The 16,016-nt window shown below is 41.5% G+C and overlaps 1 protein-coding gene across 1 annotated transcript; it reads left to right on the top strand.

Annotated features, from left to right (window-relative positions):
• Positions 1–523: 523 nt before the first annotated feature.
• On the top strand, positions 524–15,808 carry LOC117294484 (proteoglycan 4-like). The gene is made up of 10 exons (XM_033776911.1): positions 524–659; positions 2,819–2,913; positions 3,194–3,275; positions 4,685–4,800; positions 5,279–5,385; positions 6,258–6,655; positions 7,143–7,371; positions 7,692–9,121; positions 9,915–10,424; positions 11,936–15,808. Exons 2-10 carry the CDS (start codon positions 2,822–2,824, stop codon positions 14,552–14,554), a joined length of 5,583 nt encoding a protein of 1,860 aa, XP_033632802.1. The 5' UTR covers positions 524–659; positions 2,819–2,821; the 3' UTR covers positions 14,555–15,808.
• Positions 15,809–16,016: the final 208 nt, after the last annotated feature.

The raw sequence follows: 16,016 nt of genomic DNA, 5'->3' as shown, positions 1-16,016 counted from the left end.
TACATTTAAATAACAATAGCAACAGTGTTTCACCATACATGTACTTCTTTAAGTGTAATTAGCGAGTACAAAAGAAAACACATAATTAACGTATTATGCGAGGCATCCTTTGTTATGAATAATTCAGCTTTACAGGTGTTCATCTGATTTGCATAATTGAATATCCCGCGGTCATCCAATCACAGAATTGAATTATAGAATTTTAAATTTTATCCTTCTATTATTATGAATGACGACAGAGGCGGAGAGGCTTAGAAAATTATTCGTCCGCGGATTGGTGCCAATAAAATATTTCTCGATTATTTTTCACTATGGATTTGTTCATTGATTCCAGAAAATAAGATACTATTAAATATAACAACAAATCAAAAGCAACTTATTGAATTTTCAACGATTTTGTTTCAAAAAATGTAAACAAATTATGAGCACTAATTTCACGACGCGGATGAATATCTGTGAAATTCGGCCCCAAAGCGGTTAACGTGAAAAAAATACACAGCTTTGAATTGAACGGTTGAAAAAAGCGATAGGTAAACAGTCCGAACGCGGGGAGTACAAAATCTGCAGTTGTTTCGTCGCAATTGTACTCCAAATTCATCAAGTTATGTTCGTTTTTAGTGTTATCAAGTATTCAAAATAATCTAGGTACTAAAATCAAGGTAAGGAGTATTCTGGTTGCTTAAAATAATGGTTTTCAATGAGTGATTTTCTGAATCTTTTGTCATGTCGTGTTGTGTTTGTACCGTTTGTACTGAGTGCAAGGTTGACCCAGTCGAGTGTGCACAATCAACCGGGCATTTCGTGGGGTCGAAACCTTCGCCTTTCTTCGTACAAACTAAAAACGTGCACTCAGTATAATTCATTAAGTTAGGTCGTTTAAAGAGTTATACAAATTGTGGTAAACTTTGTTTAATGTTAGTCTAGGCTTTCGTGTGTGGTATTCTGTGAAATGTTTTCATAAAAATTACTAAAAAAAGAACACGTGAAATGTGTCAGGTTTGAGGTAGTTTCTTATGACGTGACTGACGACGACGGCGGGGTACAGTACCGGTCACTTTGGAACCTTGCAAACTCGGCACCTAGCAAACTCGGCACATGCACAAAATGAATAAAAATTCGGCACCTACCTACCGAAAACGGCCGGGACAAAAAAGAAAAATCACTCTTGCTTGCACTGAAAAATCAAATCTTTTTTAAGAAGGGGGCCTACCGTAAAATAAGGTTAAAAAGGCTAAAGACTAGTTTTATTCAGCCTTAATCATGTTAATTAATATTATAATTATACACAATTAAAATATATTACAAATAGTCTAACTGTCTAATTATTATAATATTATTAGTAATATTGGAAAAAATTGCTGGGTTGGACCAGTGCCCTGCGGCCGATTTCACAAAAGTTTACGCAACTGCGTCATAATCGTAAGTTTAAAGCGACGTTCATCAGTGTGCACAGTCAACCAGGGTTCATGCACAGAATCGTTGACTGGGCCGCCGGGCAAAAAGTCCCCGCCATAAGGTATATATCGAGATTCAGAACCGCAATGCGTTATGGGTAGGCAGATGGGGCACTTGCTACAGCGGTGTATGTGCCATGCATGGCGTGCACACATGGCCTATAACATTGTGGGGGTTCAACAGCGCCCTCTCTTCATATTTTGCTATTTGCGATAAACCTTATTCGGCAAATCACGCTCCGTTAAATCACCTTTTTAGCAAAAATCTCTGTAGCCGTCCATCGACTCGTAAACCAAACACGTTCAAGCCCGTCAAAGCCCGTTTCAAAAAGTTCCACCGCATTTTTAAACAACTTTTAAAAACTGACCGCGCATGCGGACGGAAAGGTTTTGGGAAAACTGTTAACAAAAATCTCTGACAATTTTTTTATCAGCTAGCAAATTTTAGCTGTAATCACAGGAAATAAACTGCCAATGCCTCGTTCAATTTGCAACAAATAAACTTTCACAAATCTGTTTGTACGTACAGTTACAGAAAGTTGAGTAAACAAACATGAACAATCACTGACTCACTGTTCATATTTTAATTAAGGGAATAAAAGGGTAGCGGCGAGTTCTTACACGGCCGTTTAAAGCCGGCAGGGTGGAGTTGCCGTGTGATAATTTTCTCGCAACTTGAAATTGAAGACCGATTGAGTCCAAATTTTCACAGGCTTGTTACTTTATGTTTATGATAGGATACACCAAGTGAGAAGAATGGACAGAATGGACAGAGTGCAGTCTAAATCTTTCTTAATAATTTCTTTAAACAAAAATTAAGGACGCCTCTGGGGTCATGGGAAATAATAGATTCAACAGATTTTCACTGCCTGCTCAATAGACAAGATTAACGGAAGTCCACTGTAAGTTTCTCCTTCTTGTGTGTGATCAATGCTACACTGGGCTAGAACGAGGGGGCATAAAATATCTTAAAACAGACTATGTTGAGTCTACTGAATTGGTACAGCTGGGAAAGTGGTCTGTGAACTTGCAGGACTCAAACCACAGGACAGGACATGTGACCAGAGTCAGTCCAGTATTTTTTAGCACTTGACCAGTAACCCAACGACTGTGTACACGTTCTGAGTGTTTTTCCAGACAGTGAGACACAGATTACAATTAAGCATAACAATGGGAATCTCCTCCAAAAAGTTTGGGAGTTTTTTAAGTAAAATCTTTCTTGTCTGTGGTGTAGTTGACAATTTCCTTGACATACGACCTTCTCTTCAGTGCTTTGTGGAGCTGTTGTCTGTCATGCCTATAATTTGTTGTTAGTTGCAGATTTTAATCATAAGAATTGTGTCGAAAATGTCATTTATCTGCAGAAAATGCCGTTGTTTGGGAAGATAGTCGTTATCAAGCGGAACGAGTCGGATGGAGCCAACTTTCCACTCACTCTAAAGCAGTGCTTATTTGGAAGGTAAGTTTGTACGCCTACTTTAAAAAAAAACCATAATTTGAGGCAATTGCCTTCAGACCCCTCAGAGTACAATTTGCATGCCCCTCAAGGCTCCTTTTACTGAGGGAAACCCTTTACCTGCTTACCCCTTTATCTTACAAGATAGAAGTATCAGGCTAAAATATTTATGACTATTAAAAACAAGGAAGTTAAAACCAAAAGGGAAATTTTGATAGACAATAGATAAAGTCCATTTGTATACGATTTAATTAAAGTTTTGCATCTGTTTTTCATTTTTTAGGACTAATGAATGTGACATCAGGATCCAGCTTCCTAATGTGTCAAAGGAACATTGTCGCATTGATGTTGTTGGAACTGACAAAGTAAGTAGATTGAATCTGTATTCATGTCACTTAATAATTATTTTAGAGTAAGGCAACATTGCGCCTTTTTGTAAGGGGCTGATGGTGGAGAGACGCATTACACAGACACAGTGCGTCTACCAAGTGTACAATTCTATCCAATTTATGCCAACCGTGTCTGCATTCATGCATGTAATTAGCATAATGGTTCATTATATCTTGTACCTACTCATATCTTCAATTTTAAAACTGATTAAGGTTGACCATGTCACAACTTATTCTCGGATTTGTTGCTGATGGGTCATTCCGTGTCAAATCAACCAGTTTTCAGAAAAGTTCCCTACATATAATATTCAAATTGCCACCACACCATGAAGGAGTTGAGTGCCAAAGCTGAAAATTGGTGTATAAGAAGATATATAAATGTTTAACTGGTATCAATTTCAAAAAATGTTTCAATTGATCGCGGGGTCAAACGGGGTCAAGATGGGTGGGGTCTTTTTGACCTTTTTCTGGCCGGAACCAACTTTGGGCCTATGCTATTTCTGAATGAATGCATTGGTGAGCTTATAATTGCTTATGGATAAAGACATGCACCCATAGATAATACCTAGGGAATATAGGATTCATTTGACCCCTCATGTGGGCACAGGGTGACCCCAATTATCACAAAAAACATTTTCGGCTGATTAAAGTGCCTACTTTGGGTGACCATAACTAGAAAATTTGAGGAGATACATTTAAATGAAGTGCAGATTCATGAAATTTGGCAAAAAGTAAGATGGAATACCAAGTTTGAGCTCTCTACCTGGTACAAAATCTAAATTATGAGTTTTCAAATCGGAAATTATCACAAAAATCACATTTCGCGTCTCGTGCTCGCACAAAATGGCCGCCTCGACCAAATTTCAATGGATCATACCTCGAAAACGACATGGAGTACGACTTAGCTTTTTTGTATGTGTTCATTTGAGCCACATCTAATCATTCTCATGAAGTTTCATCAAAATCTGAGAGGGTCACCTGGGGACCACTGGTTGATTTGACATGGAATGACCCTGATGTTTGCTAGGTTCTTACGTTGTGGTTCTATCACCCAGTCAGGCCTCTAAATCACCCACAGCAATTGCTGTAGTGGTGCTTTTATCACCCAGTCAGGCCTCTAAATAGCCCACATCACCCACAGCAATTGCTGTAGTGGTGCTTTTATCACCCAGTCAGGCCTCTAAATAGCCCACATCACCCACAGCAATTGCTGTAGTGGTGCTTTTGCTGTGATGCCCTCGTCCTCATAGAAGTGCCTCTTACTGGAAGAAAATTTCTGTGCCCCGTTTTATCTCTTAGCCCAGGGAGCCCACTAATCTCTCACTCGGCTACACAGCTTCATTGCGACAACTATTTGTTACCCACTTTCTTGTTGCAACTTGCAGGTTACACTAACCAATCTGAGCGAAGTTAATCCGACCAAGATCAATGGGAAGACCCTGAGTGATAAAGTCAGTCTCAAGCACAAGGATGTCTTCACCATCGTTGACCGCTCCTTCCGGTGAGTGTATTTTCAAATCGGATTTTAATATCTTGTAACATTAGATGTCAGTCATTTTTCACAACGATGTTGTGATAATTGGTGGGTGTAACATGGAGGGAGTTTGCTCAAGAACCAAAAGTTAACTAGTGGTTGGTTTGTGACATCAATGGTGCTTGTGCACTAATGGTGAAGTGCGGAAATTTCTAGTCCTGTCGACGCAATCAAGGCTGGTGTATAGTCCGTCGCATGATGGAAATCTTGACCCGCCATCCCGACCATGGCGCGACCAACTATAACTCTGCCTTTATGACAAAATGAACAGTTTGTTTATGTTTTTGGACAAATTATCGAGTTTGTTCACCATTTTAAATAAATTTTACGTTTGAGGTTTGAAGTAAAAGTAAGAAGGAAAAAAAAAAGGTACTTGATTGAACAAGTTTACTGTTTAAAAAGAAATACATAAATGTAGATGTCTTGTTTGCTTTTGTATGTTTAGGTTTGAGTTTCCCCCAGGCCACAACCTCCGACAATCGCCTGGAAAGGGAGAACCCTCTACGGTCCAGAGTCCAGTTGTGTCATCTACCAGTGGTTCTAAACTCAAGAGTAAGCAAGATTTCAAAATAAAACATTGCAAATCATTCATCTGACACTTAGTTTAACCCAGACCCAAAACTGTCAGGGTTTTCTGTGTCGTTGAAAATTATCATTAACTGACGATTGCAAACTATACATGAGGTCATTGATGGTTGTACTTGGTGCTTACAATAAAATGTGGGGAAAAAACCACTATTTGATAAAGATTTATCTTTAAGACATAAGACCGTTTCACACTACAACAAAATCTTTGTGTTGGACAAGGATACGATCCGGATAATGTGCACTGACCTTTTCACACTACAATTTTCCAACACGGTGTCGATCCAGATATGTCGCTTTATCCGTGTCGAAACCAACCCTGCCCAGGAGTTAGGTTGATAAATCTCTATCAGTGTCGAAGATTCCAACACAGATCAACAGGCGTAGTGTGAACACCTCAGGGTTAATTTTCGATCCGTGTTAAGTGTGCTAGTTGCCATCCACACTACAGTTGTCCATCGCGTAAAGAAAAACCGTGTACAAAAGGCGCTGCTTACATAAAAAGTAGCCGCGTCCTGCTTCGATCCGTGTAAGACCTTGCAGTGTGAAACGGTCGCACAATATCCGGATTGAAAGTTACATGTGTAACCAAAAAGCTGTTTTCCTGCAGAGCTAGTGTGAAAGCAAAGCTGTTTGTATCCGTGTTGAAATTTTACCGAACCAACACAGCCCTTATTCGGATAAGGTTCGACACGGAGCGAAGGTCGATAGTGTGAAAAGGCTAGTCATCTTTAAAAATCGGATAGATTTAAAGTAATTGTCTAATCACGGTTTTGCTACACAAAATTCTCACAATTCTTTTGTCTCACACTAATGATTATGATGATTAATCTTAACAGCTCCACAAAAGACCCCATCTAAGAGCCAAGAAAAGACGCCGTCCTCTGCCAAGAAGACAGCGACTCCGAAGACCAGTCCAGCGTCCAAGAAATCTCCCAAGGTGACTCCTAAGGCGTCTCCTAAGGCATCTCCTAAAGCGTCTCCTAAAGCGTCTCCTAAGGAAACGACTCCCAAGGTGAAAACTCCCAAGGCGACGACTCCCAAGGCGACGACTCCCAAGGCGACGACTCCCAAGGCATCACCTAAGGTGGCGACTCCCAAGTCTGCCAAGAAGACTCCGGTGACCAGCACCACACCGGTCAAAGTCAAGACTGAAAGTCCAATGAAGGAAACTCCCACCTCTGCCAAGAAGAACCAGCGCAGCTCTCTCGGATCGATCAAGAAGAGCGCATCAAAGGTAAACAGTGCTTTGATGTCACCATCAAGAGATGGCACAAAATAATAAAAAATGATGGGATTTTATTTAGTGTACTTCCCGGCTGTTGTAACAAGTACAGATTTTTTCTTCTTAAACGGTCACAGTTACCCATTATTATAGGATTAAACGGTTTGCATTAGGGAAGGGCAGTCTAGTTGTTTTTTTGGCAACACCATGTACAATTAAACACACCTCTAGTCTGAGAAAACTTGCAGGTTAACCAATTTTTGGAAACAGCTAGTCCTTCCCCATGGTTGAGCAACGTGTTCACATCTGGTAAAGTGGTTGGGTTTGGTTTCCTCATGTCAAAAGTCTCTGGTGATTCTTAAGTCCCAAGTGATTTTTGTTGTGTTAAATAAGTTTTGTTTCTTGGTATTTTACAACCCTCGGAGAAGAGTAGCACTAATGGCAGCATGCTTTTAAAATATTCTGTGTATTAACAAACAAATTTTATTTCACATTGTAGAAACCAAATGTTGACAGCCCCAGAAACCCCAAAGGATCAGCAAAATCTCTGAAGAAAAGCATCGGCCAGCTCAGACGTCTTTCTGCTCCTGTTAAGGAAGAGAGAGAGGAAGCTTCACCCAAGGTTGTCAAAGCCTCACCTAAAGCCGCCTCCAAGACCTCCCCGAAGGCTGCTGCAAAGACCCCATCCAAGTCTGCTTCCAAGACCCCGCCCAGAGCATCCCCAAAAGGTAAGGACAAATTGCCAAATCATCCATTACTGTTAAAGTTATGTGCAACAAGTTATTTATGTTGAAAAAAAATGACAATTTGAAAGGCTATGTTGATGCAAAGTAAATACGTGAAAGGCTATTCTTGGCTTGTGCATCGCTTACAAGAGTTCATGTTCCCATTATCAATGTCGGCATGTGCATTCCATCCATACAAGTTAAAGCAAGTAATTCCTCTTAAAATGAAAAGCTCTAAAGCCTGAAGACACACTAATTTATCATAATCCAATGTTAAAACTGCTCATCATTGTGGTTAAATGTTTGTATTTTTTTGTTTGCAGCCAAGACGCCTGTGAGCAACAAAAAGACTCCAGTATCCAGCAAGAAACGAAGATCAACAGACAACATTGCTCCAAGTGCCAAACGCAAGCGTGTTTCATTTGGTCCTCAGCTAAGCCCAGAGCGCTTTGACAAGCACATGCCACCTCGCACTCCTCTACGCCGAGGTGCAACCCCAACCAACAGGCGATCCTTCAGTGGTTTGACTGAAAGTCCTAAGGTTCTTGGTCTCATCAAGAGGCAGCGTCACTCTCTGGCTGCTACTGTCATCCAAGAGGAATTTGAAAAGGCCAAGTCTCCAGCCAAATCACCAGTCAAGTCACAAGCGAAATCACCGGCCAAGTCTCCGGCGAAATCACCGGTCATGTCTCCGGCCAAATCTCCAGCGAAATCACCAGCCAAGTCCCCAGCCAAGTTGCCTGCAAAGTCCCCGGCCAAGTCCCCGGCCAAGTCACCAGCCAAGTCGCCGGCCAAGTCCCCAGCCAAGTCCCCGGCCAAGTCGCCTGCCAAGTCACCGGCCAAGTCGCCGGCCAAGACACCTGCCAAGACACCAGAAAAGTCACCGGCTAAAACACCTGCTAAATTGCCTACCTCTGCAAAGAAGTCTCCACAAACTACTCCGAAGTCATCCAAGACACCCAGAAAATCCCTTTCAAAGACCCCTAAGAAATCGCCCATTAAAATCAAGTTGCACGTAAAACCACCATCCCCTGCCAAGGCAGAAGCAACCATGTCAACCACTGCAAGTCCAAAACCAGCGACTCCAAAGGCGAAAACCCCAGTGAAGGCAGCGTCTCCTATTACTCCAGTCACCTCAAAAAGGCCAGCAAATAAGACGCCAAAGGAAAACAAGTCTCCTGCTAATGAAAGCTTGAGTGGCATCTCGGAAATGTTCAATACTCCTTCATCAGTAAAGTCAGGCAAGGTGTCCAAACGAACACCTAAATCGACTGCAAAGAAGATAAAACAGCTGCCCACCCCATTGAGGACTGCCATCGTTGCTGCCGCTAAAGAAAGAGCCATGCCAACACCAAAGAAAATGGCCACACCACTGAAAGAGGCAATCAAGAAGGCAGCAAACTCCATCTCCAATAAAGTCATTCCCCCAAAAATGGCCACTCCGATGAAGAAGGAAATCGCCAAAGTCGTTGCTGAGAAACCCAAGAAGGCCACCCCAGTGAAGATGTCAACACCAGTTCAAAAGCAGATCAAGGCTGCAGCTGCTGCAAGACCAAAAGTTGTTACTCCCAAGAAGATGGATACTCCCTTGAAGAAAGACATCAAGGCCGCCGCAGCAGCCAGACCTAAGGTTCCCACTCCCAAGAAACTAGCCTCAGAGTTGCAGAAGGACATCAAAGTTGCAGCAGACGAGAGGAAAGATCGTGTTCCTAACAAGAAGATTTCTCCCAGCCTAAAGTCAGAAATTGAGCAGGTGAGTCGAAATACCAAATGAAAGAATTTGTCATCCACCATTTTGATTGTTGTTTTACAAAAAATAAATTTTTCCCTTTAAACTTGCTATCCTTAGTTATTATTAAATAAACGTTAACCCATGATATGGTATGGCAAGTTTTCAAAAGGAATATCAAGTTATAAACAACAAGGGTAATTGACTGGGTTGAACAAAGACAAATTAACGAAAGCGGAATTTTAAGCTGCAACCTCTGGATTTTGTGCTTGGAATTTTTTCAAGTGTAATTTCTTTTTGAAAGAAAAGGATTATGGGGATTGCGACTGACTCCAGGCCTGGAATTTCATCTTGCGAGGGCAAGGCCATTTTTCATTTGGCCAAATAAAATAACAAGTGTGTTTCCGGTTACCCGACCGTACCTAGAAAAACATGCCGACCCTATGGAATTTTATACATTTACAGACAAAATAAAATAAAACAACCCCAATCCCACTCTCTTAGTAGTGTGACCAAAAAAACGTATGATTTTAAGGTTTTGACTTTTAATGTTTCCTTTTTTCTAAAATGTTTTCACATTTGATATAAAGTGACAGTGTGCCATGTGTCGATGGTGTGCTGTGTGAAGGCCCTGGCGCTGCATAGATGGGGCTTGGTAGCAAAGTGCTGAGTACCACGGAAAGTGTTTTGTTTTTGAGTCAACCTCTTGCAACATCACCCCTTTAAATGTTTGCAACAATTTCTACTTTGCACAAGTTTCATTTTTAAAAGATGAAACATTTAATGAAAGTTTGTATCTGATATTTTTTCCAAACAGGGTATTGCACTTAAAGCGGCCAAAAAACAACCGACGCCCAAGGCCAAGACACCAACCCCGAAGAAAGCCAAGACAAAGAAATCACCAGCAGCCAAGACAACCACTCCTAAACTTGCAACACCATCCCCGAAGGTAAAGGCAATCACACCCAAGATGGAGACACCAGTGCTGAAAACCAAGACCCCAACTCCGAAAGCTAAGACTCCTGCCACCATCAAGAAGGCAGTGAAGATTGTTGCTGAGTCCCCCAAGAAGACGCCAGCCAAGGCAACACCAAAACCCAAGACTCCGAAGGCTAAGACACCAAAAGCCAAGACACCCAAGGCCAAGACACCGAGGGCCAAGACCCCAGGAAAGGCGAAGACCCCAGGTCCCATGAGGTGGGCTGACATTGTGAAGAAGGGAGCATCCAAGCCGTCTGCTGCTTCTGCCGTACTCGTCTCTAAGGCGCTTAGGATAACGAAGGGCACCAAGGCCAGGCCGATGTCATCAAAACTTAAGACTCCAAAGGTTAGTTAAGAAAAACTTCATGTTTCAGATAAGTTTGTGAAATTTTTAATGAATATTTACTCAAAATCATTTAAAACTGGTGTTGTTTAAAGACCTGCTTGAACGAAAATGTCAAGTCGTGAACTTTGCTGAATTCCACTTAAATTTGTTTCGATAAATAAGGAAATCAAGTCATATGATTATAATTAGGTTTCAATTGTGTAAAAAAACAATCATTTTGTATGCCCTTGTCCAGAGCTTTTCTGCGAGATTGGCGAAAAGCCCCGTTACGTAATCACTCTCAAAACGTCATAAGTAGATAAAGCCGCTTTGTTGCCGCGTGGATGTATAACAAAGCAAACTCCCACAAATGACGTCAGCGGCATTGTCCTTTGACGCCCGCTCTCAACGGCAGAAGTGTTTTTAGTTTTTTAAAAAACCTTTAGGTAGGGGCCTGATTTTTTAATCAATAATTACGAAAAAGTTCAGAAGTGTACACATATCAAAATTACATTAAAATGGTGAACAAGTACATTATAAACAAGTAAAAATACCAATTCTGTTGAAAACATTCCGCTCAGGTAGCTGTTTAAAATCATTGCTTGGTCCTCTGAAGTATTTTTGGCAAGGTGTTACCAATTCCATATTCAAATATTAAATTTCAACCCCCTTTTAAATAGGCTTTAAATTTTCAACTGCAAAAGATTTTTTTTGTGTGGAAGAAAATACTTCATTGAAGAGATAATTTTAATTAGGAATGATGTTTTAGATAATTTCGTACACGTCATAATTTTAAAGACATCTGATTTATTTAGCAAGGAACTTTTTTTTCTTCATCCAAAAAGATATTGGTTCAGAAAAAAAAACAATCAAAAAAAGTGTGAACCAAAACTTGTAAAACTTTTTGTTTTGTTTACTATTTTGACATTTGCTAATGGCAATAACAAGTAAGTTGTTAAAAAGTGCTATATTTTGAAGGCATTGGACACTATTGGTAATTACTCAAAATAATTATTATCATTAAACTTTTTTGATGACGAGTAATCAGGAGAGGTTGATAGTGTAAAACATTGTGAGAAACAGCTCCCTCTGAAGTGACTAAGTTTTCGAGAAAGAAGTAATTTTCCACGAATTTGATTTCAAGACCTCGGGTTTAGAATTTGAGATCTCGAAATCAAGCATCTAAAAGCACACAACTTCAAGTGACCATGTTGCGACAAGGGTGTTTTTTTCTTTCATTAATATCTCTCAACTTTGACGACCGATTGAGCTCAAATTTTCACCGGTTTATTATTTTTTGCATATGTTGAGATACACCGACTGTGAAGATTAGTCTTTGACAATTACCAATATGGTCCAGTGTCTTTGAAGGTATTGTTTTACCCAAAAATACACTGTTGTTTTTAACCCTAAAGATACATGTTGTTCCAATTGATTGTATGGTCTAACAAAGGAATAAAAACAAAACAAAAAAATATTCATTTCATTTTTAAGACATTTAAATGAGCATTTTCATTTCTCTTCATGTTCAGGGCAAGAGAGTGTTTGGAGTTGGCAGCACAGGTCATGCAGCATCTCCTGCTACCATCTTAATTGGTCGATCCAAACTAAAGGCCAAGACACCAGTCCGCACCAAGAAGGGCAGGAAGACGCCCTACAAGAAGCCACCTACCAAGAAAGAGATGGCTGCCGCTGTTGACACAAGCTTCACCGGTTTAGCCGACTTGATGACAACCCCATCGCCGAAGAAGGGTAGGAAGTCACTCCTTGATGCAGTGGCCAATCTCCTCACACCGGAAGGTCCTGGCTTCATGTCTGTGTCTCCTTTATCATCAAGAGTGGCAAGTCCACGCAAGAGCACATCCCCCTACAAGATGGTCTCACCACTTGTTCCTGGCCAGACTCCCATTAAGTCATCAAAGACGGTTACTTCCGCAGCAGCCCTTGCCGCCGTCAAAATGGCAGGTAAGAGAGTTTCAGAGAAATTTGTATCTCCACTCAAAGAGGGAAAGACACCAATGAAGACTGGTCAAGTTGTAACGGTGAAAGCTAAGACTCCTTCTAAAACGAAGACCCCTGCAAAAGCCAAGAGTCCTGCTAAAACAAAGACCCCTGCAAAAACAAAGACCCCTGCAAAAGCAAAGACACCTGTTAAGGCAAAGACCCCTGAAAAATCTCCTCTCCTCTCTGGCCAGACTCCCATTAAGTCATCAAAGATGGTTAATTCCGCAGCAGCCCTTGCCGCCGTCAAAATGGCAGGTAAGAGAGTTTCAGAGAAATTTGTATCTCCACTCAAAGAAGGAAAGACACCAATGAAGACTGGTCAAGTTGTAACGGTGAAAGCTAAGACTCCTTCTAAAACAAAGACCCCTGCAAAAGCCAAGAGTCCTGCTAAAACAAAGACCCCTGCAAAAACAAAGACACCTGTTAAGGCAAAGACCCCTGAAAAATCTCCTCTCCTCTCTGGAGTTCGTCTCCTCATGAAGACGCCGTCAAGTGAGGCTGGGTCACCTGATCTGACTGGAATTGCTCGCGTGATGAAGACTCCCAAAAACAAAGCTTCAAGTGCCAAGTCCACAGGCAGAAAATCGATGGGTTTGACTGGCATTAAGCGGATCATTTCCACTCCCAAAACTAAAGTACTTGACCCCTATGAAGACTTTGAAGGCATTCCAGATCTGTTCGTGTCCCCAGTACAGTCTGCTATTAAGGCCAGCGCTAAGAAAGCAACAAAACGCAAGGCTTCACCTGCACCAGCTCCATCTGCAAAACGTACTAAGGCCAATACACCTGCTAAGAAATCTCCTAAGAAAGTCAAAATTACAGCTCCTACCCCCGTGAAGCCGAAGGTAGCAACCCCAAGTAAGAAGTCACCGTCTCCTGTCAAAAAGACAGTCAAGAAATCTTTACCTGCTCCTGTCAAGACACAATCCCCTGCTCCAGTCAAGAAACAGACACGAGGTAAAAAAGCGGCCACAGAAGAAACTAAGAAGGCCACTCCAGTGAAACGTGGGCGAAGAGGGGCTGCTGTAAAGACCCAAGCTAAGAATGCTAAAACTCCATCTCCAGCAAAGGTACAGGCAAAGACTCCTCAAAAGCAGACGCGTCGAGGTAGAAAGCCAGCAGTGGCACCTGTCACTCCTGAGGTTTCTGTTGAACCAACAACAAAGAAGACACGGGGGCGAGCAACGAAGAAAGTTACTGTAAAGTCAGTTGTTAAAAAGACCCCAGCTAAAAAGGCTCCGTCACCAGAAAAGATTCCATCACCCGCAAAGACTCCACAAAAGCAGACACGTCGAGGTAGAAAGCCAGCAGTGGCACCTGTCACTCCTGAAGTTACAGTGAAACCCTCGCCAAAGAAGACACGTGGGCGAACGACGAAACAAGTAAAGACCCCAGCTAAGAAGGCTCCATCACCGGCAAAGATTCCATCACCAGCAAAGACTCCACAAAAGCAGACACGTCGAGGTAGAAAGCCAGCAGTGGCACCTGCCACTCCTGAGGTTACAGTGAAACCATCTCCAAAGAAGACACGTGGGCGAACGACAAAACAAGTAAAGACCCCAGCTAAGAAGGTTCCATCACCGGTAAAGACTCCCCAAAAGCAGACACGCCGAGGTAGAAAACCAGCAGCAGTACCAGCTACTCCAGAGGTTACAGTGAAACCCTCGCCAAAGAAAACGCGTGGGCGAGCCAAAAAGCAAGTAATTGTAGTCTCACCAGCGAAGGCTGCACAAACAACCAAGCCCATGGTAACACCCAAAAAGGCAGCCACACCAGCCAAGAAAGCCGCTTCAGCAAAGAAAACATCAACTGCAAAGAAAGCCTCCGCAACAAAACGAAAAGCTGATGATATTGTTGCTGTCGAGCCCAGTCCCAAAAAGACCCGATCAGGGAGAGGAAGAAAGGCTATCAGTTCGCCAGCACCACCCAAAAAATCCCCCACAAAGAAAGCAGTCAAGCCAGCTGCTAACAAGAAAACCGTGACCCCAAAATCACCAGTGGTCACTCCAAAGGTCAGCCGATCTGGTCGCACCAGGCAACCAACGTCCAAACCAACTCCCAAGGCCAAGAAGGTAACACAAAAAAAGCAGGCAGCAGTCGCAGTCCTGAGCCCCAAGAAGACACGCCGAGGAACCATCAAAAAGTAAGATGCCTTTGAAAGTCAAAAGTGGTGAGTAGGATATTAGGCCGGATTCATGGAACTACAAGTGGCTATGGCTGGAACACAAAAACTCATATTCTTCATTGTTGTGGTTGATGACCATAGCTGTAGCCAAAGTCACTTGATTTTGGGTCTTTTGTCAATTACTATGCAGTTTAATTGGACCAACGTAAAAACTAAGAATAATATTTTAAGGACGACAAAACTATACTTAAAAAAAGAGCATAAGATTAAATGTGTGTAAATAAAGCTTGACTCTTGTAAATATTGTAAAATAACCTCTTTTTCAAATATAACTTTTAATTTTTTAAAGGCCTTTTTTGAGAAGTGACTGAAATTTCTAACTGTACATTCCTGATTTACCACTAATTCAAAACGTACAATGTTGTGTCGGGTTAATTAAAAGGTAAATTTAGTCATTTTTGCAAGAACATGGCATTTTTGTTTGTACCTTAGTGGATTGGGGAAAAGAAACATTTTCTTCCTATTAAATTATGATTTTAACTGTTAGTAACAGATTTTAAAACACCCCCAACAAGAGGCATTGATAAACGCGGGAGAAAAGTAGGAAATTGGAAAAGCGAAACCTTGGGGGTTTTTCTTTGCTTATTTTTTAAAAGTTTATATTAAACTTTTTAAGTGGGGTGCATTCCAGTAGAAAGTGCATTTAGTGTTAAAATAAATCATTTCTATTATTTTCTTTCTCTGCATACTAGACATTAGATAAATTTAACTCGTTCAAATTTGCTCTAGGGCTCAGAAATGTGTATAAAATAAGCAGTGCCATGAAGCTGGACATGTAGGCGTACTAGTGGGGGAAAATGCAATCTTCCAGAAATTGCTTAAATCTTGGTACGTTTATGTTGTGTTATTTCCTGATAAACCGCTTTGCATAGTTTGCCTCATTTGTCATTTAAATTGCAACTGATCTTGGCTCTGACTGAAGTGCGCTGTTGCTAGGTTGAAGCCTGCATTTGACTAGCTTTTAGGATTGTTCACAGCTAGTCTATTTTGTTATGATTAGAAGTGAAAGTAAAGTCTTGCAGAAACAGTGACCCATTCTTAGACCGGGAGTTACATGTATAATAATAGACTACTTCCCAAAATACCTGGTGCCCAATGCGATTTTTTTAGCTGTAGAATAAGGGGTATTCTATTCATGCTGGTATTAAGGCCGTGTCCGAAACGGCGACTTCGGCTACAGCTACGGCTAGATCGCGCGCGTCTGCCTATTCTTCAACACTGGTAGACGCGCTGATCTAGACGTAGCTGTAGCCGAAGTCGTCGTTTCGGACACGGCCTAAATTAACGACCAAAATGTGTCATTAACTTGACCAGCATGTACCACCAGCAATCCACGTTTTAAAGGAACACCTTGCCTTGGATCGGACGAGTTGGTCTATAACAAAGCGTTTGTAACCGTTTGTTATAAAATGCATATGGTTGGA

Source organism: Asterias rubens, chromosome 9 (assembly GCF_902459465.1).
Source record: "Asterias rubens chromosome 9, eAstRub1.3, whole genome shotgun sequence".
NCBI classification, from domain to species: Eukaryota; Metazoa; Echinodermata; class Asteroidea; order Forcipulatida; family Asteriidae; genus Asterias; species Asterias rubens.
This window is presented reverse-complemented; position numbering and strand designations above follow the sequence as displayed.

What these genes read in the sequence shown, in the direction of transcription:
- LOC117294484 (XM_033776911.1), top strand. Translation starts at nt 2,822, where the DNA reads ATGCCGTTGTTTGGGAAGATAGTCGTTATCAAGCGGAACGAGTCGGAT. An exon ending in AAGCAGTGCTTATTTGGAAG is followed by an intron (nt 2,914 to 3,193) that starts GTAAGTTTGTAC and finishes TTCATTTTTTAG; the next exon opens with GACTAATGAATGTGACATCA. An exon ending in CAAAACTTAAGACTCCAAAG is followed by an intron (nt 10,425 to 11,935) that starts GTTAGTTAAGAA and finishes CTTCATGTTCAG; the next exon opens with GGCAAGAGAGTGTTTGGAGT.